The 27907-nt window shown below is 37.2% G+C and overlaps 1 protein-coding gene across 2 annotated transcripts in view; it reads right to left on the bottom strand.

Moving 5' to 3' along the window:
• LOC134803699 (acetyl-CoA carboxylase) overlaps positions 1–27907 on the bottom strand; it is a 177392-nt gene that overhangs the window by 116510 nt on the left and 32975 nt on the right. The window contains exons 1-2 of one of the 2 annotated variants that reach the window (XM_063776494.1): positions 26533–26825; positions 410–527 (exon numbers count right to left, since the gene is read on the bottom strand). In XM_063776494.1, the coding sequence (XP_063632564.1) occupies positions 410–527; positions 26533–26798 (384 nt within the window). In that variant the 5' untranslated portion in view covers positions 26799–26825. Of the gene's footprint in view, positions 1–409; positions 528–26532; positions 26826–27907 lie in introns of those variants that run through there. The other variant, XM_063776493.1, reaches the window with a different exon arrangement.

The following is a 27907-nucleotide window of genomic DNA, read 5'->3' on the forward strand; positions in this document are numbered from 1 at the left end:
GGTCAAGATGCAAGGTCTCTGCGCACACAGACAAAGATTAGAAAGATTACAGAATCCATAAATGTCCTATTCATATTATGAATGTGAAAATCTGGAACGAGAAAATGCTATGGAAAACAATTATGCACTAAATCTGTATATTTCTAGAAAATGGTTAAAAATTATATTTGTTTGATAAAGTTTTGAAATGTGTGTATTTTCACCCTTTTTAGGCGCAATCTTTAAAAGGCAAAAGTAGGGTGACCCTATTCTATAACCTCATCTATTAAGACTTTTTTATACAGATTTTTTAAGCTGATTAAGAGAGAAATTGGCTAGAATTGTTTTTTTTTCTGACCCATTAAATGGTTAAAATTTACAGTGACTCAGGAAACTTGAAATGTTATTTTTATTTGTTAATACCACATACCTTATTAATAGCCTTCGTGCCCTGGAACCGCTTGACAAACTCCTCGGGAGTGGCGACTGTGAAATCTTTCTCCTGGAACCTTTGGCTGTGGATCACCGTGCCCTGGGACATAGACGGCCTGCAGGAAGAACATATTTTTGTTAGAATAGACTTAAAAACCCATAGATTATAAATGTGTCCGTTGGCACGTTGGGTGGATGACATTTGGAAAATCGCAGGGCACTTTTGGATGAGACTAGCCCAGGACCTGGATAAGTGGCATACACAAAGAGATGCCTATGCTCAGTAGTGGTCTTTTACTCTGTGTCTGATAAAATGGTATGATCTCGGAAGAGAAATCTGAGGTTCTTTTACTGATTTTATTTAATTTATGTTAATGTTTTCATTCTCGTAGAGAATGTTTATTGTAATTTCTAGATCTCTAGACCAAACTACAGTAAGGTAATATTAAATTTTATTGACACATCACTCATCAGGTCAAGTGGACAAAAACTAGAGCTGGACAGAAACTAGCTCAATGACCCACAGTAATTACTTACAGTATGTAAGCTTTAGCAATTAATAACGAATGGTTGACCACTTAGAAATGGCTCTTAGTTTCTTTACATTTAAAACATTGTGAAAAACTGGACAAGTGCCAGTCAGACTCGCCCACCGAGGGTTCCATACTTGTTAGTATTTGTTGTTAAAGTGGCAACAGAAATACATCATCTGTCAAAATTTCAACTGTCTAGCTATCACGGTTCATGTCCATACATCCTGGTGGCAGACAGCGGAGTCTTAGTAATAGGGTCCCGTTTTTGCCCTTTGGGTATGGAACCCTAAAAACAATTACTGTCACTAATAGGGAATATTAGTCAAAGCTCTGCGTAGGTGGCACTACTAGCACATACAGTAAACAAACCTCATTGACATCATCAATGACACATCATGCGTCACTAGGTCAATCACATGGCCTACCGTGAAACACGACAATCGAAAGTTCGGTTTCTGCCTCTCTATCACTCTTGCTTATTCGATCGATAGAGAGGCAGAAAAAGAAATTTAAAATGGCTCTTAGTTCTTTACATTAAAAAAAGTAAGTAATAATAAATTTAATTATAGTTGACTGTAAAGCTGAATTCCTTTTTTTTTTTAGTACAGTCAAGTGTCAAATTATGGGTGAACTCATCATACTCAAAAATACGTCCCATAGCTCTTATGTCAGCGAATTAAGAACTATGGGACGTATTTTTGAGTAACTTGTAAGCACCCATATTTTTACACCTGACTGTCCATACTCATGTTAACATACTAAAAAACTAATATATTACAATCCGTCCATACTCATGTTAACATACTAAAAAACTAATATATTACAATCCTTCGATTATTATAAGTAGACTAATATTCTATTATGTATGATGAAGACTGATTTCTAATTTATTATTACGTGAATAAAAATGTGAAATACGCAAGTAAAATTAAGTGAAATCTCCGTGGCATACTTATTACAATCACTGCCCTTTCCGTTTAAAAAAAAATGAGGAATATTATAACTAAATTAATGAGCAAAGAATCTATATTAATACAAAGAATCTCAGCGAAACATAATTAAAATACGAAATAGAAAACTTCTTGTATTTATAATTTCTAACCTGTATGGGCTCTCTGAGTACAATCCATTCATTGAACGATACATTTCTCACAATTAACACAATAATTAAAACACTAATAAACTAAATCGCGCGGTTTAATATCGTAAATAACTGTTTTAAAAGGTAAATATTCATCATTTCGACGCCGCACGATTTAGATTTGTTTTTACTCTACTGTTTGACGTTTGGTTCGCCAATTGCACTTCCTGACGGATCGTACGATCGTGTGCTCCCGCTCACTCCTATTGATTAACTAACGTTAGAGAGGGACGATAGATAACTGAATCAGGGTTGCCATTTGCCAGGAAAAGATTGCATTAATTTCATAATTTGCTTCAGCGCATGTTTACCCTAGAGACGTGAAAAGGTCATATCGATAAAGCTGATGTAAACAAACAACAAGATAATACAATTTGTGATTATCAATGCCAATTAAATCCATTATCTGTTCTCGTGTATTAGGAACTTAGTGCTAGCAAAAATGGGATTGATTTCGATCTTATAACTTGGCGTGACCATTCAAAAGGTACATGCTTTCTGGATCAAGTTTCGCAATGGGGTGCATTTGTCTTGGAAAAATCGTACACAGTAGGGTTGCCAGATCGAAAGGCGCTATTATCGGGAAACAATATCAATTTTTCGGGATTTTGGGACTTAAGTCGGGAAAAAAAAATTAGAGATGCCACGATTGCCACGATGCCATGATTCGGCAACTATTCGGTATTCGGCCTATTCGGACATTTTGCCCAATATTCGGTATTCGGCCGAATGTTGCCTACTATTCGGCCGAATACCGAATATCTGTTGCAACTACCTAAAAAGAAAAATTACAAAAAATATTACCAAAAACTAGGTATATTTAATATTTAAAATGTATTCTTGGAAAGTAGTTAAATACGAAGGCACGTTTTTGAGCATTTATAGATTACAAACTATTTTATTTTTATCATGGGTCTGATTTGATTGACTCTAATATGTTACATTAATTAATTCTGTTCAACATAAAAATATATCTTAGCAAACGTAGTGCTTTATTTGATGGCGAACAGTTTGCATAATAATTGTGACTCAAAATGTTCGCATGTCATGCCGAATATTCGGTATTCGGCCAAATTCACTATTCGGGGCATCTCTAAAAAAAATACATTCTAATTAAAGTAATTTGTATTAAAAACAACGATATTTTACATTATTGGCACTACGTCAGCTCGCTCGCTCGACGACAGTTCGGAACTTGAAATTATTGTTTTATAACGTGAAGCTGTTTTTCGGGACAGTTTACACTTTGTCGGGAATCGGGAACACCTGCTAAAAATCGGGAGAATCCCGCCAAATCCCGACCATCTGGCAACCCTAGTACACAGAGAGGCGGGACGCGGGTAATGGCCTCTGCAAACTTCACCGATAATCTCATGCAATTTGCGATACATTGGAGCATTTGATCGATCGAATTTGTTGCTCCAACTTAGACGACAAATATATAAAATCGCATGCCATTTGTTGTAAATTTTGTACAAGCCATGTAAATTTTCAGAATCTAATTGTATTACAACTCCCTGTAAATTATCTACCTGCGGCTGTGTACAAATTGTACAATCTCCATCAATATTTGACTGTTTGATAAAAGAGAAAAAAATGCTACAAGTTACGTTAAATTTATTTAAAATATAAGATACATATAATACAGTACAAATGTAAATGAAATCTAAGCCGCACTTATTTGAATACCTACTTGACCATATGACGTCACTAATTGCGTAGGAAGTAGGTATCGTGCGATGAAATTAATTGCAAGTAAATTCCTGCGTAATAATTTTTAGGTCGGATGTGATCTGAAATTATGTCCGACAGACGTCTTATTGACCGAGCGAGAATGAAGGTCTCGGTTTCAGCTTGATAAAATGCAAGTTTAAGAGTCACGGAAGAAATAAGAGGCCTTTGTCCAGCAGTGGTACCGAAAACTCGGGTTACTTTGACCCAATGGAGGGTAACTTTGACCCACATGAAAACCTTATTTAAAAGGGTCCAATAAAAATCAGATAAACGTCAAAGGTTAGCTAAAACCAACCTCATGTCCAGTGTTGCCAGATGGTCACAAAAGTCACATTTTTCGTGACTTTTCGCCTTCTCGTGTGACATGTGCGTGACTTTCGATCATGAGGCAATTTTTGTGACTTTTTAAGCTAGTCGAATTTTGTACAAGTTTAGTTCTGCAATTCGTATTATTTAGGAACGCAGTGAACGCACCCAAGTTGACACTTGCACTGTTACTTTGACGTTACATCCACCATCATGTTTATTATAATAGTCGTGGCAAAATGAGACTTGTTACCTTGACATGACAGTGGTATTTAGTTTGATAGTATACCTAGTAGTTACTTTTTTAGTGTAATGAATGATTTATTTTAGTTTGTACCTATCTATACTAATCATTGCACTACATCAGTTATTTTGAGATTTATGAGTGCTCAAAAATCATTACTGTGTTATTTTTATCCGGGGGTAAATTATTTACGCATATACTTTTTTATTTTCTTTTGATTAAGTTTAATGAATAATGAATGCCGCAAGTTGAGTAAGTACAGATGCCATTAAATGAATCGTTGCTTGCACTACATCTGTGAAGATAACAGTGTTTTTTTCCGAATTCGTTTACGATTCGATAGATAAGTAAGAAAACTTTGATTATTATTAAGGTTTCGTACCTCAAAAGGAGAAAACGGAACCCTTATAGGATCACTCGTGCGTCCGTCTGTCACAGCCCATTTTCTCCAAAAGTACTGAACCAAGTAAGTTGAAATTTGGTACACATATGTAAATTCGTGACCCAAAGATGGACATCTTACGTAAGCAAATGAATTTTAAACATGTTTCAGTTTCATTTATTTTGTTAAACATAGGTTACACGAAAGATGGTAGGTACATAAATATACATACATTGATCTCTATGTTTTACCAACTATGCAGGTGTACAAAAATGTCTCGTGCGGTTATCTAATAAACGCATGCTTATATGTGACGTTCCACGGGAAAAGGTACCTTATGAGGGTTTCTAGTTTCGGAGATATGAAATGTTTTGTAAAGAGGTGAAAAAATGCTCAATTTTTTTTTATTGTGTGATCTGAAACCTTAATGCGTAACGTTTGTTTACCTGTTTTTATTTTTGTTATAAGTTAGTTATAAGCTTAGAAATGTCGTCTCAGAGTTTAGTAGAAAAGGTACCTTATGGAAAAAAGATTGAAAATTCCCAAAAAAACTAGTCAATACGGGAAAAGAAGGTTGGTAGAGAACTGTATTAGCATTCTGCAAAACTAATTTGATAATTTCAGTTCTGGTTGGGGCGCCTCGCAAATATTATAATCGTACATAGACCGACATCACAAATCCAAGTAGCCTGCTATTATACCAAAGTTACTCTCGTCAAGTCTTTCTTAACTAGAATAATCTTCATTTGGTTTGGTCGCATGCAGTAAATCAGCCATTGGTTTGCTGAAAAATGCCAATACCCGACGCATTACCTTATGGAATATCTGAGGTCATTGAACCTCAATGCCGCTTATCTTCAATAGGAACCGAAATATATTATTGATAAGAAATAGACGATTTATACCATCTTAACCCCAAAATATTATTAGTTTATCCTAACTGTTCCATCATCATCATGCCTCATCATGTAACTTAATCACAAGGTACCTTTTCATTACATACAAATTATTGGTCTTTTTTAAGATTATTATGACGAAGAACTAATTAAATTTGGGGCAGTTTAATGTAAATTAATATTTTCTATTCATAAAAGATAAACTGTAATATGATTGATATTTTGTAGTGATGTATTATTAGATTTATTTCCATAAGGTACCTTTTCGTAAATGTATGGAGCAAATACTGTTATTGTTATGTAAGTTTAAAGTGGCATAAGGGGTTAAATATAGTATTTAGTTGGGGTTTTAGGATTTATTTCATTTGAATGACAGAATTTCTTTCATATGTGCTCAGAAAAATTGATTGTGTGTCACATTAAAAGTAAAAATATTCAATTTTGTGATTTTATATGAAAAAGTCAGAAAATACATTTTCACCTCTAAATCGGTATTGTTTTTTGCTTAAACTGTCTGTCAGTGTCGTTTTCTAATAGATAAAATTTAAATCTTGAGAGCTCATTGCAATCAATCGTGAAAATGAAATAAAACTTTATTTTCAAGAGATTAGTTAGTATACACATAAATCAGTCGATATCAAAAGTTTCTATTTGCATTACAGAACAAGTCGCAATATTTTTTTAATCTCAGATATATAAGATATTATTATTTGTAGTCAACTATGTAACTTACTTCAGGAACATAGTTTTTTAGGCAGCTAAACTTAAAACTTCTCTATCGTAAAGTTGCTCATTTCACAACATTATTTTCAAAAAATCATATCTCTGTAACTACGCAACCTAGAAGGTTGATCTTTTGTGTTATCGATAGCTTATTTATTGTAGATTACTGGGGTATGCATAACTCCATACCCGCCATAAGGTACCTTTGACCGTGGGACGTCACATATGTCTAAAAAACCTACCTATCTGAAAACATGGAGGCCACTTTTGGAAAGTATATTTAATTAAAAAATTATGTGTTTTAAAATTAATAGTTTAGAAGTTATTTAAGAAAATAGCCAAAAAATGACCATGTTCCCTTTATTTCCAAAACTACTGGGTTTAAAATTCTGAAAAAAATATATAAAATAGTTCATTACCTATACTTGGTCAAGCAGATCTTGTCAGTAGAAAAAGGCGGCAAATTTGAAAAATGTAGGCGCGAAGGGATATCGTCCCATAGGAAATTTGAATTTCGCGCCTTTTTTTACTGACATGATTTGCTTGACCATCTATATAATGACAGGAAAACCTATTAGAAATATGCAGTCAAGCGTGAGTCGGACTCGGAACCCTTGGAATGCGAGTCCGACTCGCAAATAGCCGACTTTTTTTATTAAGATTTCGTATCAACGTAAATGTTTGGAATATATCGTCGACCGTAGGTTCAGTTAATTTTTTCTTTGAATACTGCAAAAAAAATCTGGAGTGGCTATTTCATTTTCACCACACCTGGTAAAGGCTCTCTTGAGTGTTCAAAAACTGATAAGAAAAGTTGCATTTTATCCACATGTGAGGCAAAAACCTATAAAATAACCTACCCATACTATATTATAAAAATGTGACTTAAGCAGTAAAAACGTGACTTTTACGGAAACGAAACGTAACTTACGACTCCAGAGCCCTGGCAACACTGCTCATGTCATATTCCCATAATTACAGTGCAATAATATAACCTGGAACGAGTAAATCTCAATGGCCAAAGCTACCCTCCAGGGCTAAACTGGCTAAAGTAACCCGACTTTACGGTACACAAAATAGGTTATTAATAAAAAAAGCTTCACGCTCTCATTTCAAAACAACATTCAGTAATATAATGAAATTTGACAAGAGTAGATGTTTTACACATACATATTAATTTCTACTCGCTCTATTTTCTTTGTTTATTAATTTTTATCTAATCTAATCTAACTTCGATTGTATGGGAGCGGCTTTTTGGCAGCGAGTTCATGTGACTCTGCACAAGCGAAAGTTAAAAGAAATTTTACGCAAGGTAAAATAATGTACCAAGTTATGATAGTGCTCATGGTCTAAGAGCTAGCCACGGCAATAGGTATGCAATTTATAGAGCAACGAAATCCCTCTAGTTAGTATGCCATACTATCATTATTAATTAATCCGGGCGCCAGCTGTCTAGCGGTGGGTGTGGGAGTGGATGGGCAACAAAGTGGTTGTAAAATCAATTGAAGGTGTGCAATTTATAGACCTCTGTGTTTGGTGTGATATAATAGCTAATTATGTATTTAATTCAAATATAACAATGCCAGGCGTGTTATTTGGGGGAAAAGTAGTGCCAGGCGATGAAAATACACAATCACTTGTGCGCCTGCAGGAAGTACTCACAATTGCTTTACGTATAGATTGTGAGTCAAGTGCAATTTGCTCGTGATCTTCCTGCAGGCGCACAAGTGATTGTGTATTTTCATCGCCTGGCACTACTTTTCCCCCAAATAAAACATAATTAGCTATTATATCACACCAAACACAGAGCTCTATAAATTGCACACCTTCAATTGATTTTACAACCACTTTGTTGCCCATCCACTCCCACACCCACCGCTAGACAGCTGTCAGGCGCCCAGATTAATTAATAATGATAGTATGGCATACTAACTAGAAGGACTTCGTTACTCTATAAATTGCATACCTATTTCCGTGGCTAGCTCTCCCTCTATCAGTAAAAGAACCCGTTTGATGATACGATTTCTCGCGTAATACGTTTTACATTGTTGTCTACAACTTGTTTTTCGTACATTTCTTTCACAGTTAACATACGCTTTTCTGCTTAAAAATATTGTTGGCGTGGTTTCTCCAAAAACTTCATAAGCTATTTAGAATTTATACTAGACAATAATGTAAAGCCTGACCAGTAATATATGATCATTGTCAAGAGGGCGCTGTTATTCTCATGTATAGGGTGACAGTAGAGTATAGTATGAAAAAAATAGTTCCAGTGAAATTCCGCAACATGGCGCGTGATCATATACCTATTCCTGGCCCCAATTTCACATCGGTGACAGGTGCGACAATTGTAAAACATCACTGTTGCTGACGTCACAGGCATCCATGGGCTACGGTTACCGCTTACCATCGCTTTTTTTTTCGGAAAGAAACACGACAATTGTCACGAAATTCCGACATATAACTCATTTCCTGTCAAGAATTACCTACAAAATTCTTCTATATCTTGACAATTGTCAGAAACTTCGCAAGAGAAATATGTTTTTTTCCGATATAAGTAATGAAGTTTTTTTTAATAATACAATGATGGTGGCAAACAGGAATACGGCCCGCCCGATGGTAAGTGGTAATCGTAGCCCATGGATGCCTGTGACGTCAGGAACAGTGATAATTACAATTGTCGTACCTGTCACCGATGTGAAATTGGGGCCTGGTCAGGCTTTACCTATCTATTTACTAATTCGAGAACAGGATTCAATATTAAAATTATTAAAAACAGACATCGTTTACATAATATTATCGAATCGAGTTGACCTTGCTTTGCTTATAAGGTGGAACGTTAATACATAAGTATAAATGTCAGGGGTACGTTACCTTTGTACCTCTTTTAATATATAACAAATCGTTTTTCTTTTAAGTCTATTTTTTTATTCGGTAGACGAAAATGACATTACATACTATGAAATGACATTTTATGTTCATACTAGGAAATGTCATTTTAGTCTACCGAATAAAAAAATAGACTTGTTATAGTAGGCAAACAAGCAGACGAATTGCCTGATGGTAAGCGATTATCGTCGCTTATGGACACCCGCAACAACAGATGGGTTGTAAGTGTGCTCCCGGCCTTTAAGATGGGAGAACGCTCTTTTCTTTAAGGTCGTATCGGTCCCGAAATACAACGCAGGCGACAGTTCATTCCACAGTTTGGCTATAGTAATTATATACTTAGTAGAAGTAGTGTAGAGTGTAGTTTAGTACTAGTAGTTTAGCGTATAGTATAGTAACTCGTTTTGTGTACAATGGAGTACTTAAGATTTTGAAGAGACTACGACAAAAACACGACTTAAGTGGGAAATTGTACGTGTGAAAACATACGAAAACAAGTTGCAGGTATCAATGGAAATGGCGTTATACGCGGGATATTCTATTAAATAGGATTGTATTTAGCTAGTTATGGGTACTATTTTTACTACTACTACTACATAGTATAATAGTTATTTGTACAACAAGAGATCAAAGTTTGATATTTCTTCGAGTGCTTATTTTGAGTCCCGTGCAAGCGAAAGATTCTATAATAGATTCACGAGCGTAACGAGTGACTCTAATTTAGAATCTTGAGCGTAGTAAGGGATTCAAAAGCGCACGAGATGTAAATAACTTTGATCTCGTGTAGTACACAAAATTTTTCACCCTAAGCAGTGAGAACATACCTAGAGGGACAGAGATAATAGAACCCAAGTATATCGAACTCGTATTAGACCCCGCATGTTGAAATGACTATAAAGGTCACTTGAATGTCATTTTGTCTCACTCAGTGAGCAAAATCGCATTTTGCTCACTGAGTGAGACACAATCAGTGAGCAAAATGCGATTTTGCTCACTGAGTGAGACAAAATGACTCAGTGAGCAAAATCGCATTTTGCTCACTGTTTTTAAGAAGCAAAGTACCCTTGTTCTAGCTGCTGAGGTGAAAATACTATTATAGGTACGAAACAATACGAACGCATAGTAATATTATCCAAACACTATTCTCTTGACAAGTATTGTCAAAATAAGATCAAGCGAATATTTCTTTCGTAGGTATAACTTCTTGTTAATTTATGATATGCATGGAGGTAAGGTAAATAAAACCGGTTTATTACAAAAGTGTGTCAAATGACCTTACGTGCATAAAGAAGGCAGTATGTAGTGACATAAGTAAAATAACCACTTGTAAATATATTTAATACAGTACGGCTACCACCAGTCAATATGGTAGTGTTAAACTTGACGTTTACGCTAGCGACTGCTTGAATTCGACAGTCCATCTCACTTGCACTGATGTATTGATTGGTGCAATCGAGATTGCGATCGAGTTCACGCAGTCGAATGTCAAATGCCAACTCATGGTAGCCGTGCAGGTAGAGATAGCACTCGAATGCCGATACTTTATTATAGATCGAATTCAAAAAAACACAATGCAACCAGTCATATTCCTAAGCTAGTAATAGGTACATTGGTAATATATGTACTAGTATAGAATAGTATTGCAGTTTAGTCACTTTTCGTCGCTTAGTCAGAAAATTTATCACATCATAGCTAACGTTTACGACTACTTTAATGAATATAACCGTAATAAATGTGATAATACAGACGCTACTTATGATAATGTATGTCACGAAAAGACACTAAATTATTATACAATACAATTGTCTTTATCAGTATTTATTGCACCTGTCGATAACAAAACACTATACAAATCACAATCTTAAAAGAACCTAGAGGTAACACAATCGGTAGTCTTATCACTAAAGGGCGAATCTCTTCCAGACAATCTTTGGATTTTAGGCAATGAATAAACTACCCAAATTAAATATGTATAAAATGCATATAAGGTGTAACTTATCCCAAAAATATATACAGGGTGTCCCATAAGTGACACGTCACAGTGACACTGGAGGCAGACCAGGCCAAGAGGACCCAAACCAACTTAACATGACCCCAGTAAAAGTGGCACGGTTTTCGAGTTATTGCCAAATTAAGGTTTTTCATGAATATTGACCGTTTTTAACATTGTTAGTGCCAGTGTGCACTCGGAAAGGTCTCGAAGTTAGTTTTTTTTTATGTGTACGGCATCATGAATAGTTAATTAAGATAACAGAATAGGCATTTCATCGATAAACAATGTAAAATGCAAAAATGTACTGGTTTAATCTTGAATTAAATTCACAGCGAAACATTAATTTCGACCTTGACCACCTGTCGTGAAAAAAAAACAAACTAGTAAAGTAATGAGCAAATAACGTCAAGCTATCGAGCATGTTATGCAGATTCAAAAATGATATGACACATGTACCTTCCTGAAATAAAATAGGAATTATTATCATTTTTCGAAAGCCTCATAAAAAATAAGTTAAAACTAGGAAATCTGCAATCCGAGGATTTATGAGGCTTTCGAAAGATGATAATAATTCCTATTTTATTGCAGGAAGGTACATGTGTCATACCATTTTTGAATCTGCATAACATGATCAATAGCTTGACGTTATTTGCTCATTACTTCACTTGTATTTTTTTTTCACGACAGGTGGTCAAAGTCGAAATTAATGTATCGCTGTGAATTTAAGTCAAGATTATTCCAGTATTTTTTTGCATTTTACATTGTTTATCGATGAAATACCTATTCTGTTATCTTAATCAACTATTCATGATGCCGTACACATAAAAAAAACTATCTTCGAGACCTTTCCGAGTGCATACTGGCACTAACAATGTTAAAAACGGTCAAAATTCAAGAAAAACCTTAATTTGGCAATACCTCGAAAACCGTGCCACTTTTACTGGGGTCATGTTAAGTTGGTTTGGGTCCTCTTGGCCTGGTCTACCTCCAGTGTCACTGTGACGTGTCACTTATGGTACATCCTGTATGTTGTATACATACATAGGTATATCATCATAATTATAGATGTGGGTAGCTGAGGAATGTGCGGTAGGTTTAGAATTAAAATAAATCAGTCTTGGTCTAGCTATCTTGGTGGTTTTACTTAGATCCCTAATCCCGAATACTACATGGTGTCAGGTGTAAATAACTCAGTGTATTAATCGTAAATCGGACGTCTCGGTTGTTTAGTGATGACGGGAAAAGAAATTGCAGGGTCGGCCGCTCAGAATAAGGGCTATGCAAGTTTACAACAGCCGCCGCCGTTATGCGACGGCAGCAACGGTAATATGGCGGACAATTGGCGTGATTGGAAAAAGACATTCGATTGGTACTTGGTAGCTTCGGGGCGTGATGGGGCATCGGGGAAGGAAAAATGTGCGTTATTCTTACATATCATTGGTAAAAGTGGGCGTGAAATATATGAAGAATTGGACTTTGAAGAGGCCGAAAAGGACGATTTTGATGTGTTGTGCGAAAAGTTTGAATCGAGGTGTGACCCAACAAAAAACATTAACTTTGAGAGACATCTGTTTTTTGAGTGCTCTCAGGGAAGTGACAAGTTTGAGAAATATTATGCCACATTGAAAGTGAAAAGTAAATCGTGTAAATTTGGGGATCTAAGGGATAGCTTGATTTTGACTCAAATGATAAGGGGGATAAAAGATGGCCAGCTGAGGGAAAGGATGCTCAGAAAGTCGGACTTGGAGTTAAAAGACGCCGCAGCATGGTGCAGGGCGGCCGAGGTGGCGAGCGAGCAGGCCGGGGCCGTGCGCGCCGCGGAGCCGCCTGCGCCGAGCGCCGCCATCGAGCCCGTCGTGGCGCGCCCGCGGGCCGCCGGCCGCCCGGGCCCGCCGCCCGCCGGGCCCCGCGCCACGACCGCTGCCGGTGCCGGCCGAAGGGAGCGCCGATGTTGGAATTGTAGCTACACGCATGACGGCAACAGATGTCCAGCTGTGCAAGTGACATGCTTTAGGTGTAATAGGAGAGGCCATTTCGCGAGATGTTGTCGGTCGTCCGGATTTGTGAGTCATACGATGCGTGAGTTATCGTGTCAATCGACGGAGGAAATGAGCGAAGAGGAGGAGTTTATGATAAGGGGAATTGAAATTGGAAGTGTTGACAGAAAGGGCTGGTACGAGTGGATAGTAGTAAACGGAGCACGGGTGCAGTTTAAATTGGACAGCGGCGCGGACGTGACAGTTATCTCGATAAACAATTATGTGGGTGCCGGATTTGATAAGCAATTATTATGTAAGGCGAGTTCAATATTGAAAGAGGTTAGTAAACATATATTATTTTTTTTTTTTTTCTTACAAGTACTTATTCCATTTATTCAGAGACCAAACTTTTATATCCGCAACGCAGGCTTCGTCACATATATTACCAGTTGTAGGTTGTTTTGAAGCGGATTTGAGTTTTAATGATGCTATAATTAGACAAAAAATATATGTGCTAGACGCCGACTGTGACAGTTTGTTATCGCGAGATGCTTGCGTACAATTAAGATTAATAAAGCGTATTTATGAAATTAAAGACTCGAGCATTAGTAAGATGATACCGTCGCATAAGCACATATTTGAGGGAATTGGCCAGTTACCGGGGTTACATAAGTTAACAATTGATGAAACTGTCCCGCCTGTTGTTAGAGGGTCTCGAAAAATACCAATTAAATTACGGCCAAAATTAGAGGAGGAGTTGCAAAGGCTTCAGCAGTTAAATATAATAGTGCCAGTTAGTGAACCGACTGACTGGGTCTCCAATATTGTGATAGTAGAAAAAGCGGATGGAAATATTCGACTATGTCTGGATCCTCAGCATTTAAATAAAGCGATAAAGCGAAGCCATTTCCAACTCCCCACTCTTGATGAAATAACGGCTAATATCTCGGGTGCCATGTATTTTTCGGTGTTAGATGCGAGTAAAGGGTTTTATATGTGTGTTCTAGATGAACCTAGCTCAAAACTTTGCACATTCGCGACCCCTTTTGGGCGCTTCCGCTTCCTCAGGTTACCGTTCGGGGTCAGTTGTGCGTCAGAAGTTTTTCACAGTATAATGTATAAATTATTTGCAAGGCAGGGTGTGGAGGTGTTTATTGACGATATATTAGTTTACGGAAAGACGCGAGATGAACACGATCAGAGGTTGGGGGAGGTAATGCGCGTAGCGGCTGAGTATGGGGTTAAGTTCAATAAGAACAAGTGTGTGTTTGGTCAGGATACTGTAAAATTTTTGGGCCACATACTTGATAGAAATGGAATTCGGATTGATCCAGATAGGGTGAAGTGTATCGAAAATATGCCTATTCCGGAAGACAAAAAAGGGCTAGAACGCTTTATAGGCATGACAAATTATGTGTCTCGTTTTATTCATAATTATGCAGATAAGGTGGAGCCGTTAAGGGAGCTATTAAAAAAAGATATAAGTTTCGACTGGCATGAGGGGCACACGAAAGCATTCAATGATCTTAAGCGTCAATTAGCACATACGCCGACACTTAGGTACTACTCGCCGAACGAGCCGGTGACGGTGTCGGTGGACTCGAGTTCGCGCGGGCTGGGCGCTGTGCTGCTGCAGGGCGGGCGGCCCGTGGCCTACGCCGCGCGCACGCTCACTCCCACCGAGTCCAGATGGGCTCAAATAGAGAAGGAGCTCCTCGCTATCCTGTTTGGCTGCAGTAAGTTTCACCAATTTATCTATGGGCACTCTCAGGTAACGGTAGAAACGGATCATAAGCCATTGGAGGCTATTTTCAAAAAGCCGCTGAACGAGACACCGATAAGACTACAACGTATGTTATTAAAACTGCAAATATATTCTCTAAGTATTTGTTATGTACCAGGGCGACTGATGTACGTGGCTGATACGTTGTCAAGGGCGACCACGGATTTAGGCGGTAGGAGCGATCACCGGGTACAAGAGGAGGTAAATTTACATATAAATACGCTAGTGAGTAACCTACCATTTAGTAGCACTAAAATGCAGGCAATACGAGAGGCAACGAGAATAGACCAAAGTTTGTGTGAAGTAATGGGGTATTACAGAAAGGGATGGCCGCATACCAAAAGTATTGTAACTGAAAAAGCTAAGTCTTACTGGGAGGTCAGAGATGAGATCCATGTCGTGGAGGACGTAGTCTTTCGGAACGACTTGGTGATTATCCCTAGTGGTTTACGGGCCGAAATGATCAAGAAGGTACATGAAGGTCATCTCGGCATCGAGAAGTGCAAGAGACGAGCGCGAGACGTGATGTGGTGGCCGGGCATGGCGGCTGCCGTGGAACGCGCGGTGCGCGAATGCGAGACGTGCGCGCAGCGGCGCGCCTCGCCGCCGCGCGAACCGCTCGCGCCGCACGCCGACCCCGATAGGCCTTGGCAGGTGCTCGCAGCTGATATTTTTCAGGTAAAGGACAAACATTATTTGCTCGTGGTTGACTATTACTCCAAGTACGTGGAGGTGGCCACTATAGTGGATTTGAGAAGCGCGACAGTGATAGGTATTTTGAAGCCGATGTTTGCACGTCACGGGATACCGCAAAGATTGGTATCAGATAACGGTTGTCAATTTGTGTCGCAGGAGTTTAGAGAGTTCGCTAGGGATTGGGATTTCGAACAGGTTACTAGTTCACCGCACTATCCTCGCTCGAACGGTCTTGCGGAGCGTAATGTGCAAACGGTCAAGAATATGATCATAAAATCACAAGAAACTAAAACTGATTTTTACGTGGCACTGTTGAATTTTCGCAACACACCAATATCGGGTGAAAAATACTCACCTGCTCAGTTATTGTTTGGTAGGAGATTAAATACAAAGTTACCGGTAAAAAGTAGCCTATTGAACCCTAAGACTCCGGTGAGAAAAGAAATAGCAATCAGACGCGATATTAAGAATGACAAAGCGAAGGAATATTACAATAGAGGAACTAGGTCATTAAAACCATTAAAAGATAATGAGCAGGTGCGTATTCGAGACCCGACCGAGATAAACGGCAGAGGGCGCTGGGTGCGCGCGCAGGTGGAGCGCGCCGCCGCCGAGCCGCGCTCCTACTGGGTGCGCACGCCGGACGGCCGCCGATACCGCCGCAACAGGCAGCAGATCATACCGGCGGCGCCGGCGCCGCCCACTGACAGCTCTGGAAATAGTAGCAGTTCAGGGGTAAATATTCCAAAATACTATTACGATGACTTGGAGGAGTGTGGCGGAGGTCAAACACCGGGACCACAGAGTTCCCGTGGGCCCCAGGCCACAGCTGATCAAGATTCCGCTTTCCGCTACACTCGTTCAGGCCGGCGAGTACGCACGCCGGATAGGTTTTAGTTATAAAGCTGAAGTTAATATGGTATAAATATTGCCTATGAATGGTGTATTTGCTATTATATATATATATATATATAAAACCACTTAGGTACGTAATACGTAACGAAAAACATTGTCTATATCTAACTTACGTATCAAGTTTAAAATGTCAACTAGTAAATAAGGATATCATAAATAGTTATAAGTTATGGTTATAGGTAACTCGTAAATAAGTAATGTGCTTAGCAAAAGTAAACGATATCAACTGCATTGTATTCATACACTAATTACAGTTAATAACCTTGTGATGAACCTTAATGCAATGTAATAGGGTTCACAATGGCCTAGTGCAAGTATCGCTGCATGTTAATTTTTTTGTAACATTAATAAAAAAAGGTGTAGAAGTAATATTATAAAATATAAGATAGAAGCTTAGTAGTGTTGCTGTAGTGATTGTTAAATAAATATATGTCGGAGAATGGCTGAAATGTGCCATCTATCGCCTTCAAGAGGCGTTTTGTCATGCAAACCTTGTGACAAATAGAGCAAACTAGGGTGTTACGTACACTTGAGTGGCGTTCGACGCAGTTCCGCCAAGACGTCATAGAGTGCGCTCTTAAAACAATTGAAGTCCAGAACAATTGAAGTTATGCTGTCAATCAATCTTCAGAAGGAGCACGATGAGAACGAACGGGGGAAGATGACGTCTGTGGCGGCTCCTGGGTCTAATCCACTGGTTTGCTTAAGATAAGAAACGCGTGCTGTGATTTGTAATGAGTCTTGTGCAGTAAAGATTGTGAGTTGAACATCGTATTTCATTGAAGGCCCTCGTCATCCACGATTGAAGGTTCTGATGTGCTGCCGATAGTATGATACGCCCACAATTCCCGACATCAGAAGTGTGGCCGAACACAGGGAATTCGCTACGGAATTCCTCTTGAAAGCTCAAATTTGCCAAATGAAGGTGGACTGAAGGTCCCAAAAATCTACCCTGATTTTGAAAATCCCTGGCATTCCTTAATTCAAGAGTTTTAAAGGCCTTAGAAAATGAAGAAATCTCATGCTATCGCTGGTGGAAAATAAAGAAGTATCGTGATGGAAAATATTTGAAGTGAAATGACAGTTGACATATTTGATATTTTATAAATTGTGATCCAGTTTTTGCATTGCTTTTTATGTTATGTTGTGTGAAATTTTCGTGAATGTTGTAACTCTAAGTAATACGTTTACAGTCCTTTGCACCATGAAGAATGAAGATAGTTGCTGCGAGATCTCCCGTCTCGCACGGGTTGGAGCTGCGGTTGCAGAAACGTGGGTGCCTTAGTTTGTTTACAGAAGCTGAGAGGAGCTGCATATTTACTGGTTGCCAGACTGTCGCTGGAATTTGGAAATCGCGTGAGTTGCGTCCATTGTTTTATGATTTGTAACTGTGTTGAGTGTACCTCACAAAGCCGGCGTGATGGGTTCTATTTAGGAAAATATGAGAACAGATACCTACCTACGAGATATCTACTCTAGCCTTTAATGGTCAGAATCAGAATGCATGTAAAAAAAACTTTTGGTACGTGGACTTGTAATCTGTTGTTAAGACGATGTAAGGCTGTTTAACGATTTTCTGAGCACTATGGCATGTAATACCGTCACAACTTGAATAGCTTCTAGCAAAATGCATCTTAATTTTTTTTGTGTGGAGACGTACTATTTCAAATTGTGTTGTGGACCAAATAATATTATCGTGAGAAGCGTCACGAGTGGTTGATGCCATTATTCGATCACACTGTGAATATAAAATTCTCACCTTTAAGTATGATTTCTATTTTGCTAGCTTGTGCCTATGATGGTGGTAAGTATGTGCGTGATATTTTTTTGATATGAAAAGTAAACCGAGAACTTAGTGGTAAAGTTCATGACCGTTGACGGATAGTTCTGACTTAGTTTTAATCATGTGCAATTGTGCATTCCTTTGATTACTTAAAATGACTTCACATCCAAAATTAACTAGTCAAAACGAAACGTAAACGTAATGAGTGAAAATTGTGTGTTCCTATTTGAAGAACCTAAATGGTGATTATTTTAACCGCATCGAAGCCGAAGGAATCCTTTTGTGGTCATTTTTGCAGTCAGATTTTAGAGTTTACAGTACCTACAGAACAATTTTAAACTTGGACCCGACATTTAATTTTTCAATAATTCTGTGATTCAGTGATATGTTGTTTGCGATGTGTATCTGTCAAAGGGCCATTATGATTATCAAATTGAATTTGATGAACAATGATAAAATAATTTAAAATTAATTGATTAACTTTGGAGGATTCGATTTGACACTTGATTTGACTTACTTATCACTCAATGGGTTAAGATAATTTTGCATATTGCATGAATAATAATAGCTGAGTAAGCAGTTTGAGAAGGATATTATTCATTGATTTATTAAAACACTACCTATTTAAAGGGACACATTTTGGGATTAGATTTCTCTACGTAGGTATACCACTTTCCGCGTTGGTTTTATGACATTGTCGTAAGAAACGAAACGTGAAGTTCGTGCCTCTTTGAGGATAGTTTATTTGAGAGGTTCATCACTTGAGTTGGCGGTCGCAACCGGAACCTGAGTTGTCCAGAGGGCGTTTGAGGGCTGGGTGCTGGAGGGCACAGTCCTATTCGTAACTGCAATTCATGGGGGTTTCGGACCGGGCGATGAGGCTAGCTGTGTGTTGGAACCAAGCTGTTGTAAAGCCAAGGTGTTGGCACTGTTATTTGGAAGTTGGTGTTGACTTGTAGGCATTGGTTGATGTATGTGAAAAGAAAGTATTAATGATTAATTATGTGTGTATGCCAAAGAAAAAAAAAACGTGTCAATGATTATGTGCAGATAGACACATTTTTAGTTTTTCGCTCGACACTCAAAGCTGTGCGCGCGTGCGTCCATTAGGGACAAAACACACGCAACGTGATTTAAAACAAATTTTAAAATTCCTCATATTATGGTTAAAATTATTGTTCCCCTTAAATGTGAAGGCAAATGACAGAACGGTTTTGGCATGCTATTTTAGTATTTTTCGGTAGAAGGCAGCAAAAATGAGACTTGAAAAAAAAAGGGAAAATAACGCTTTGTCTATTACACTTATTATCCAAAATTATTAAAGTATGTTACTACGTACGCTATTACGCACGTTATGGAACTAGTACAAAAAGTTGTTCGTACTCCTTACAGTAATTATAATGTTCCTTATGATCTTTTACGAAACTAGTTGTCGATGTTTAGCGAATAGAGTCGAACGCATTTATTTTCTGTTTGATCGATAAAGAAGTTAGCAAAATTTGAGTACCTACAGCGGTTTGATTTAGAATAGAAATTCTGCCACTAATACCTGTTACGCTAGATCGTTCGTTGTAAAACGAGTTGTGAACTTCTTTATTAATTTCATGCATGTTCAACCTTTTTGAACCTCTTTGAGAGCTATTTGGTTTTTGAAGTATTGTGTCAGTCAGCTAAAGACAAGTCGTGTCAGTGTGTAAATATCACATAATGATCAAGTTTTCTTGCCTTTTTCTTAATAAAAATTATGAAAGCGATAAAAAAAAATACAATTTGGTTTTCGTAGAAAGTATAATACTGGACTTACCTGATAGTATATCAAGTTTTGAAAATTTCTCAAGCTGTCTTGTAAATGTGTTGTCCGTACAGAAGGAATAAAATAGAGAAGTCGGTTTAAACTGAACTGAACGCAATTTTGGTACGTGTTTAAACTATTTAATATGAGAATCGAATAAGTAAACTGTCGTAGTCCTATTCCGAAACTTAAAATTACGTGTCGATTAATTACAATATGCTTCTTTTGTTTATGGAATTAATGATTGTGTTTAGGAATACACAAATAATTAATGGTGCCAAAATTTAATCAAAATATTCAGGGTATGGTAGAAAGCTGGTTTGAAATCAATTGACCTGGCTCAATCTTTTTATACTTAGGCGGGTGATCGAACGAGCGAGCGAAGCGAAGTGAAGTTCTTACATTCAACTTGGAACACACGGCTGGCTAGGGGCACGTCCCGGCATTTCGATGTTTTTAAGCTGAGCTATCAGAGGATAGTTTGATACACAATAACTTAAGTAAATTTGTTCTAATTTAAATGAAATTGGGTAAACGTGTAGTTGAGGGCATTGTATTTTAGTCATTAAATTATGAGCAGGCTCGATCAAGGTGTTATTGAGTTAGAAGAGCTTAAAAGGCTAGAAAGCTATTTGTGAGGGGTCTTGCTTTTCTGGTCATCTTATTTGCAAGAAAGTATGGTCGAGTTTGGTATCAAATGAAAGTGCTCGGCTTTTATAATATTGTTTTTAAGTTTACCATTTTTAAATAATTAACAAGATAAAAATAAACATAATATAGGTATTTGACATTTGACAAGAAAGATAACGGCTTACCACAGATACAGTTTATTTTAATCTCTATGGTGTTGTGATGGGCTCCGCAGACCTTGCAATAAATCACATGCGGTTTTCGATCCTTTGCCGACTAAGTAGTAGGTTCATTAAATTGATCTAACTTTTTGGCGAACCGCGAGTTCTCAGTTCGGGGCGAACTACTAGTTTAAATCAAACTTACTAAACATTTTAACCATGAGATAACGGAGATGATACACGCGTCTTGGGTGAGAGGCCATTGTGTGCGTGCAGCCAAGTATCTTTCAAACGGATAAACTAATTTCATCGCTGTTTTCTGTGATCCTAGCTAACATTTTGAGGTAATGATTAAAATGGCAAATAGATCTGGATCAAGGTATCAATGAAATCAAATAAGAAAATCTATTAGTGGGAACACTAAACTTTTAGGGAATACTAAACGTTTAAGTAAAGAATAGGTGCGCAGATAATGTTCATAAAATCAGTTAAATATGGAAAACCATTTATTTTCGAGAACTCAATACAAGATGTGTTTCAACTGAGGGGAATCTCTGTGGTGAGGTTCATTTAAAAGCTAGTTTGTATTGTATCTTTATGGTGATATTATTTCACGCTGTTTGGATTATGGTGATATTATTTTCACGCTGTTGCATTTTAAGTCTCTTAATGAATTGTTCGAAATGTATCTCTACCCCATTTCCGTTGAAATATGGCCTGATTGAATATCGTGATGCTACTGATGCTGAACTTGTTCATTCACAACAATGATCTATGTGCGTGTTATTGAAAGAGCTGAGTTGAGTTGCCTGTCAGTATCCAAAAGTTATGGAGGAACTTACTTTGGTCAGGTAGGCCGAGCAATGAGCTTAGATACCTCAGATTGTTGTATTCTGTCCGCAGATGTATGCAGTGATGCATACAATGTCAGGATGCCGTGGTGGTGCAGATGATCTGCGCTCTACAGTCTCTTTTGGGAGAAGAAGATCTCATCTTCGCTCTAGTCTACCAGTGAAAATCATAAAGGGGGATGGATAATGTACGGAGGGACCCGTACAATGTCAGGTTGGCCGTGTCGGAGAATGGCTGAAATGTGCCATCTATCGCCTTCAAGAGGCGTTTTGTCATGCAAACCTTGTGACAAATAGAGCAAACTAGGGTGTTACGTACACTTGAGTGGCGTTCGACGCAGTTCCGCCAAGACGTCATAGAGTGCGCTCTTAAAACAATTGAAGTCCAGAACAATTGAAGTTATGCTGTCAATCAATCTTCAGAAGGAGCACGATGAGAACGAACGGGGGAAGATGACGTCTGTGGCGGCTCCTGGGTCTAATCCACTGGTTTGCTTAAGATAAGAAACGCGTGCTGTGATTTGTAATGAGTCTTGTGCAGTAAAGATTGTGAGTTGAACATCGTATTTCATTGAAGGCCCTCGTCATCCACGATTGAAGGTTCTGATGTGCTGCCGATAGTATGATACGCCCACAATTCCCGACATATATAAACTTAGATATTAAAAAAGATATATAAATATATAGATGGTCTTGTTATGCATTTAATAAGATAAGATTCTAGTTTGATTTTGCTTGGCTAGGTTAACTGTGTTTTAAGCTTGGTGTACCTCAGATGAAAATATGCATGTTTATTCATAAGGGGGAAGATGTTGTATACATACATAGGTATATCATCATAATTATAGATGTGGGTAGCTGAGGAATGTGCGGTAGGTTTAGAATTAAAATAAATCAGTCTTGGTCTAGCTATCTTGGTGGTTTTACTTAGATCCCTAATCCCGAATACTACACTGTATATTCGTGATATATTCTTTAAAACAATTATAAGTGTTAAATTCGGCATTCCAAACTACTTTTTATAACGCCATCCGTGCTTTTGTTACATTTATTAGTTTATTAGATAAGTAGTATTTTTTTAAGGACACTATTATACTAAAAATATAATAACTAAGTAAATAAGACATTACATCTGGGCTATAACCGCAAAAATCGAAGTTCGCAAATTGCGGGCATTTTTCTCTGTCACTCTAATTACGTCTTCATTGGAGTAAAAGAGAAAGATCCCCGCAATTTGCGAATTTCGGTTTTCGCGGTTATAGCCCAGATGTAATGTACAGATTTTATGGCTCCTCTACACGATGGGCCAACGCCGGCCACTCCAAGGGACGCATTTATGCGTTAGAGGGAGCAAGTGATATTGCTATCTCATTCTACCGCATGGCTGCGTCCCTTGGAGTGGCCGGCGTTGGCCCATCGTGTAGAGGAGCCATTAGAAGCGTCGATAACACGCACGTAAACCACAATTGAAGCGCAAACGTTCACATAATAAACAGATAGTACAAATCGTCAAGCAGAATTTCTAAATGAATATTTTTTTTTTCGTATAAGGACATTCTTACACAAATTGACTAAGTCCCACGGTAAGCTCAAGAAGGCTTGTTTAGTGGGTACTCAGACAACGATATATATAATATACAAATACTTAAATACATAGAAAACATCCATGACTCAGGAATAGGGTTACCAGATGACAGGAATTTTCCTGACATGTAAATGTCAGGAATTTGTTGAATTGATAGACTTTTATATAAAGTACCTTTTTATGTAGGTACTTAAATTAATACAAACAATAAATGTAATAATAAAACGTGGCTATCGGCTCAATTGGGTGGCCATCGCTAGCGGCTAGACACAATCAGGAATTTTATCAGGAAATTCTAAATTTGTATCTGGTAACCCTACTCAGGAACAAATATCTGTGCTCATTACCATGGTCTAATAAAACATGGTCTTCTATTCCCAGAGTGACACGGGCCTACGTCACAATAACATTGCCACTTTATTTCAACATAACATGTTACATGGGTACATTATACCTATGGTTAATAAGTAATAAGTTAAAATATTTCTTTATAATTTTATAATTTTCATTTATATGTATTTTATCTTAAATTTTACAATAACACGTCATTTTTAATTATTCGTTAGCAATATCTTCCGATTCACGAAAGAAATTTCAGACGTTCGGGTAATTCTGTTTACATTACTGGCAACACAGGATAGCGCTGTCACATTTGACAATTCGGATCTAGATAACTTCATGCCCTGACCGTCATCCTTGTCGAACGCGTGTTAATTGTTATTTCCTTCTCGCTCAGTGTCAGCAGTCGCAGTGTTTTCCAAACTTTTCACGACGTAAGCTTGGTAATTAATGTGTAACTGTGAATTAGTTTTTCAAACGTTTCTCTTGTATAGATAAATAAAGTTTAATTTAATACATTAGATTTGTTTTATTTTACTATGTTTCTACATGAATAACTTAAAATTAATGCCGTTAAAATAATTTTCACCGTTGATTAAAATTCTCCCACATTTTAAAGTTTGAGAACCTGTAAACAGCATGATGACGTAGGCCCGTGTCAGTTAGGTCATACGCGAATCTCGGAATAGAGTACCAGGCGGAGTATATTATTATACCATGCTCATTACACAAATAAATGCCCTTACCAGGATTCGAACCCAGGACCATCGGCATCGCAGGCACGGTCACTGTCACTACCCACTAGGCCAGACCGGTCGTCATATTTACTACATAATTACTAGTATTACTACACTTGTGAGTCTTGTGACTAACTATAGAAATAATTCATTAGTATATTAGTATAATTATATATTAGGCAGTTATCACGTACATTGTACCTTGTATATTTACTCCAAAATTTAAGCTTCTTCAAACTGTACAGAAATCGTACCGTATCTACTAATTTATTAGAATAGGTCATTGTATCCTTATTCCTAGCGCCGTACACTACGAAATACAAAACAGTATGCAAGTGTGCATGGTTCAGGATGTATATTTAGCTAGGGATTTACGTCCAAATTGGTAAGTCAGATCTGTCTGGCAGAAAAATCTTTTAATGTATCGCAGGGAATTAGGTCAAACCATGGAGAAAAAAATACATAGAATGCTCACTCCTCTTGATTGTCATTGTGACAAGGTACGAAATGGTACGAAATTAAATCGTTAGACCATAGAGAAATATAGTAAGACAAGAGTGCTCACTCCATACATCAGTTTTGGCACCAAAAAGACTTATGATGTCTTATAAGAGTCTTTCCGGTCGGTGCTACATCTATTGTCACTTGACAGTACTACTACACTGCTACTTAAAGTACTGATAATTCCGCTACTCGATGCTAGATGTCATGAAAATAATAGTTATTTTGGTACCAAAACTGATGTATGGAGTGAGCACTCTTGTATTACTATATTTCTCTATGGTCGAACGATTTATTTTCGTACCATTTCGTACCTTGTCACAATGACAATCAATATGAAAGTCGCTAGACCCCTCATACTATTGTCACTGTGACAATGTACGAAAATTAAATTCCTTGACCGTACCACAGACCGTACCATCGCCCACAGTGTTAACTGTACGAGTATTGCTGTTGGTAGTTGGTACAGACAGACAAACACATCAGTCCCGATTTCCGAACCTAATAGCCGCCATATAATTATTAAAGATAAACAAAGTGTACACAACAAACTTTATTTACTTTAAATGAAAATAAATACCTAAGAGTTTGGAACAATCAACAAATTTTTTTTTTGGAAATGTTAATTTTATGTAAACTTATTTTAAATGTAAATACTGTTTTATTGTATATTTGCATGTATACTTGTATACCTATAGCAAATAAATTATTTGACTTTGACTTTTGAAAACGAATTTTATTCCTAACAAAAGTTTGTAACAATTATTAAGTTGATTGTATATTTAAAATTAAAATTAATTGAAAATTAACGACCTTAACGATTATTTACCCATCAACATCCGCATCGACATCCTGATCAGACCTGTACACGATAAAATTTCATAAAAGGAAAAATATTGACTCTCCTATTGACATCAGTCTTGACATCTGTTTTACAAATCGTGTTTATTGGTTGTTTAAACAACAGTTAAACATGCGTTACATACATACGATATTAATTTGTGCCTGAAATAAATAATTTCAATTTATACAGGGTGGTTTTGCATAGTGTACATTAGGGTATGTGTAAAAGGGTGAAATTTTAGCCAATTTAATTTAAATTTTTAGTCATTAGTTGTTTTTTTTTTTTACATTTTTTAACTTTGTCGTAAAATTTTTGCTGGTGGTGTACACCTAGTGGACGCGGTATAACTTTTGATCAAAATTAAAAACAAATGCAGAGTAATAACAATAGACCGGTTATAAAGCTTCAAATATATATTTTTTAAGAAGTTTAAAAATATATAAATAAAAACACTGAAAAATTAAAATAAAACTAAAATTTTATTTAGGAAATATATAAATTTTTATAATTAAATAAGTATTAGAAAAATTAAAATTGAAATAAATATGCTTAAAATTACACCCCTTTTAATATTGTATACCTATTATATATTATGTTATCGAAAACCACTCTGTATGATATTCAAATATTTGTGCTCGAGGCGCCCCCTACGCTAGTTTTAGGTAAAACCCTACAAAAACTTACGTTAAAGTCTTCGGATTCGGAGGCTGCAGCAAGCCTTTACTCCCGTCCTGCTGCGTCCTATCCTCCTGCTTGTCATTCTCCGGCTCAGCTTCCAGCGTCATCTGGAACTTCTGCATATTCGGCATCACCTCTGTCCCCTCGTCGACCTCCCATGACGGCTGTTCCTCATTGTCACCGATGACAAAACGCTTCGAGGTCCTTCGTTTCAACATCACGCTGCTGTATACGTATCTTGCAGCGTTTGTGAAAGCGGTGAACACACTCATACAAATTATTACTTCACTTGGACATTTTTATAATTTTCCTGTACTTAAACTTTCATCACTATGCGTTGTAATGTGACCGGGATTTTGGTAATGTTTATAATTTTCCTGTGTAGAAAACACTACTAAAACTTTGTAGATGCGTAATTATCACTACGCGTTGTAATGTGACCGGGATTTTGATAATGTTTATAATTTTCCTGTGTAGAAAAAACTACTTAAACTATAAATGCCACTATTATCACTATGCGTTGTAATGTGACCGGGATTTTGGTAATAGAAAGTATTTAGGTAATCTAATAATTAGGTAACGTGTTATAGTGAAGTCATTAGCTTAATATCGCACATTAAACTCACTAATAATTTTGTATCCACGTTTCTGGACTATCAAAATGATACTAAACTATGAACAAGAAAGAGTTAACACGTTTTTAGAGTAAGTGTTATCGTTCGTATAATTAAAGATACTAGGTATAAACTCTATAGAAATGTTAGTTAGTAAATTAACTATTGAGAAACTTGCAGATGAACCGGCGCCAGTGACAAGACTGAAGTGTTTACTCAGTTTAAGGTTAATTTGCGTCATTTTCAATAGCACTACTTTACATATATTTTAAAGGATAAATGATTTATTTTACATGTACATCGATATGCATTTTTTGATTATTTATAGTTCCATTATAAGTACGATCCACTAGCAAGGGCAGTAAGTAAACAATACATATCGCTTTTAAATCTTTTAATAATAAAAAAATAATGTCAATGTCAAAACTGATGGTAGACGTACTAGAGAGACTCTCGCTGGGTGGTTGGATCAAGGGTCAGATGCAGAAGGCGGTAATTTTGGACACGGCGCGTTTAGTACGCCGGTTCCTCACTCTGCGGCCCTGACCACCGGCAGCTTGGGCCAAGCCCCGCTGCCGGTGGCAACCTAGGTTAGGTTTTTTATAATGTTTTTATGTGTATTTTTTATTGTTTTGTACGTGTTTTTATATTTTACTTTTATATTCATATTATAAATAACCTAACTTGAGATGAAAAATAAATAAAGAGAAGATAAATATCCCACAAAAACATATTCATGTAATATATTGCCAAGACGATGCTTATGG

Source organism: Cydia splendana, chromosome 27, assembly GCF_910591565.1.
Source record: "Cydia splendana chromosome 27, ilCydSple1.2, whole genome shotgun sequence".
Taxonomy (NCBI): Eukaryota; Metazoa; Arthropoda; class Insecta; order Lepidoptera; family Tortricidae; genus Cydia; species Cydia splendana.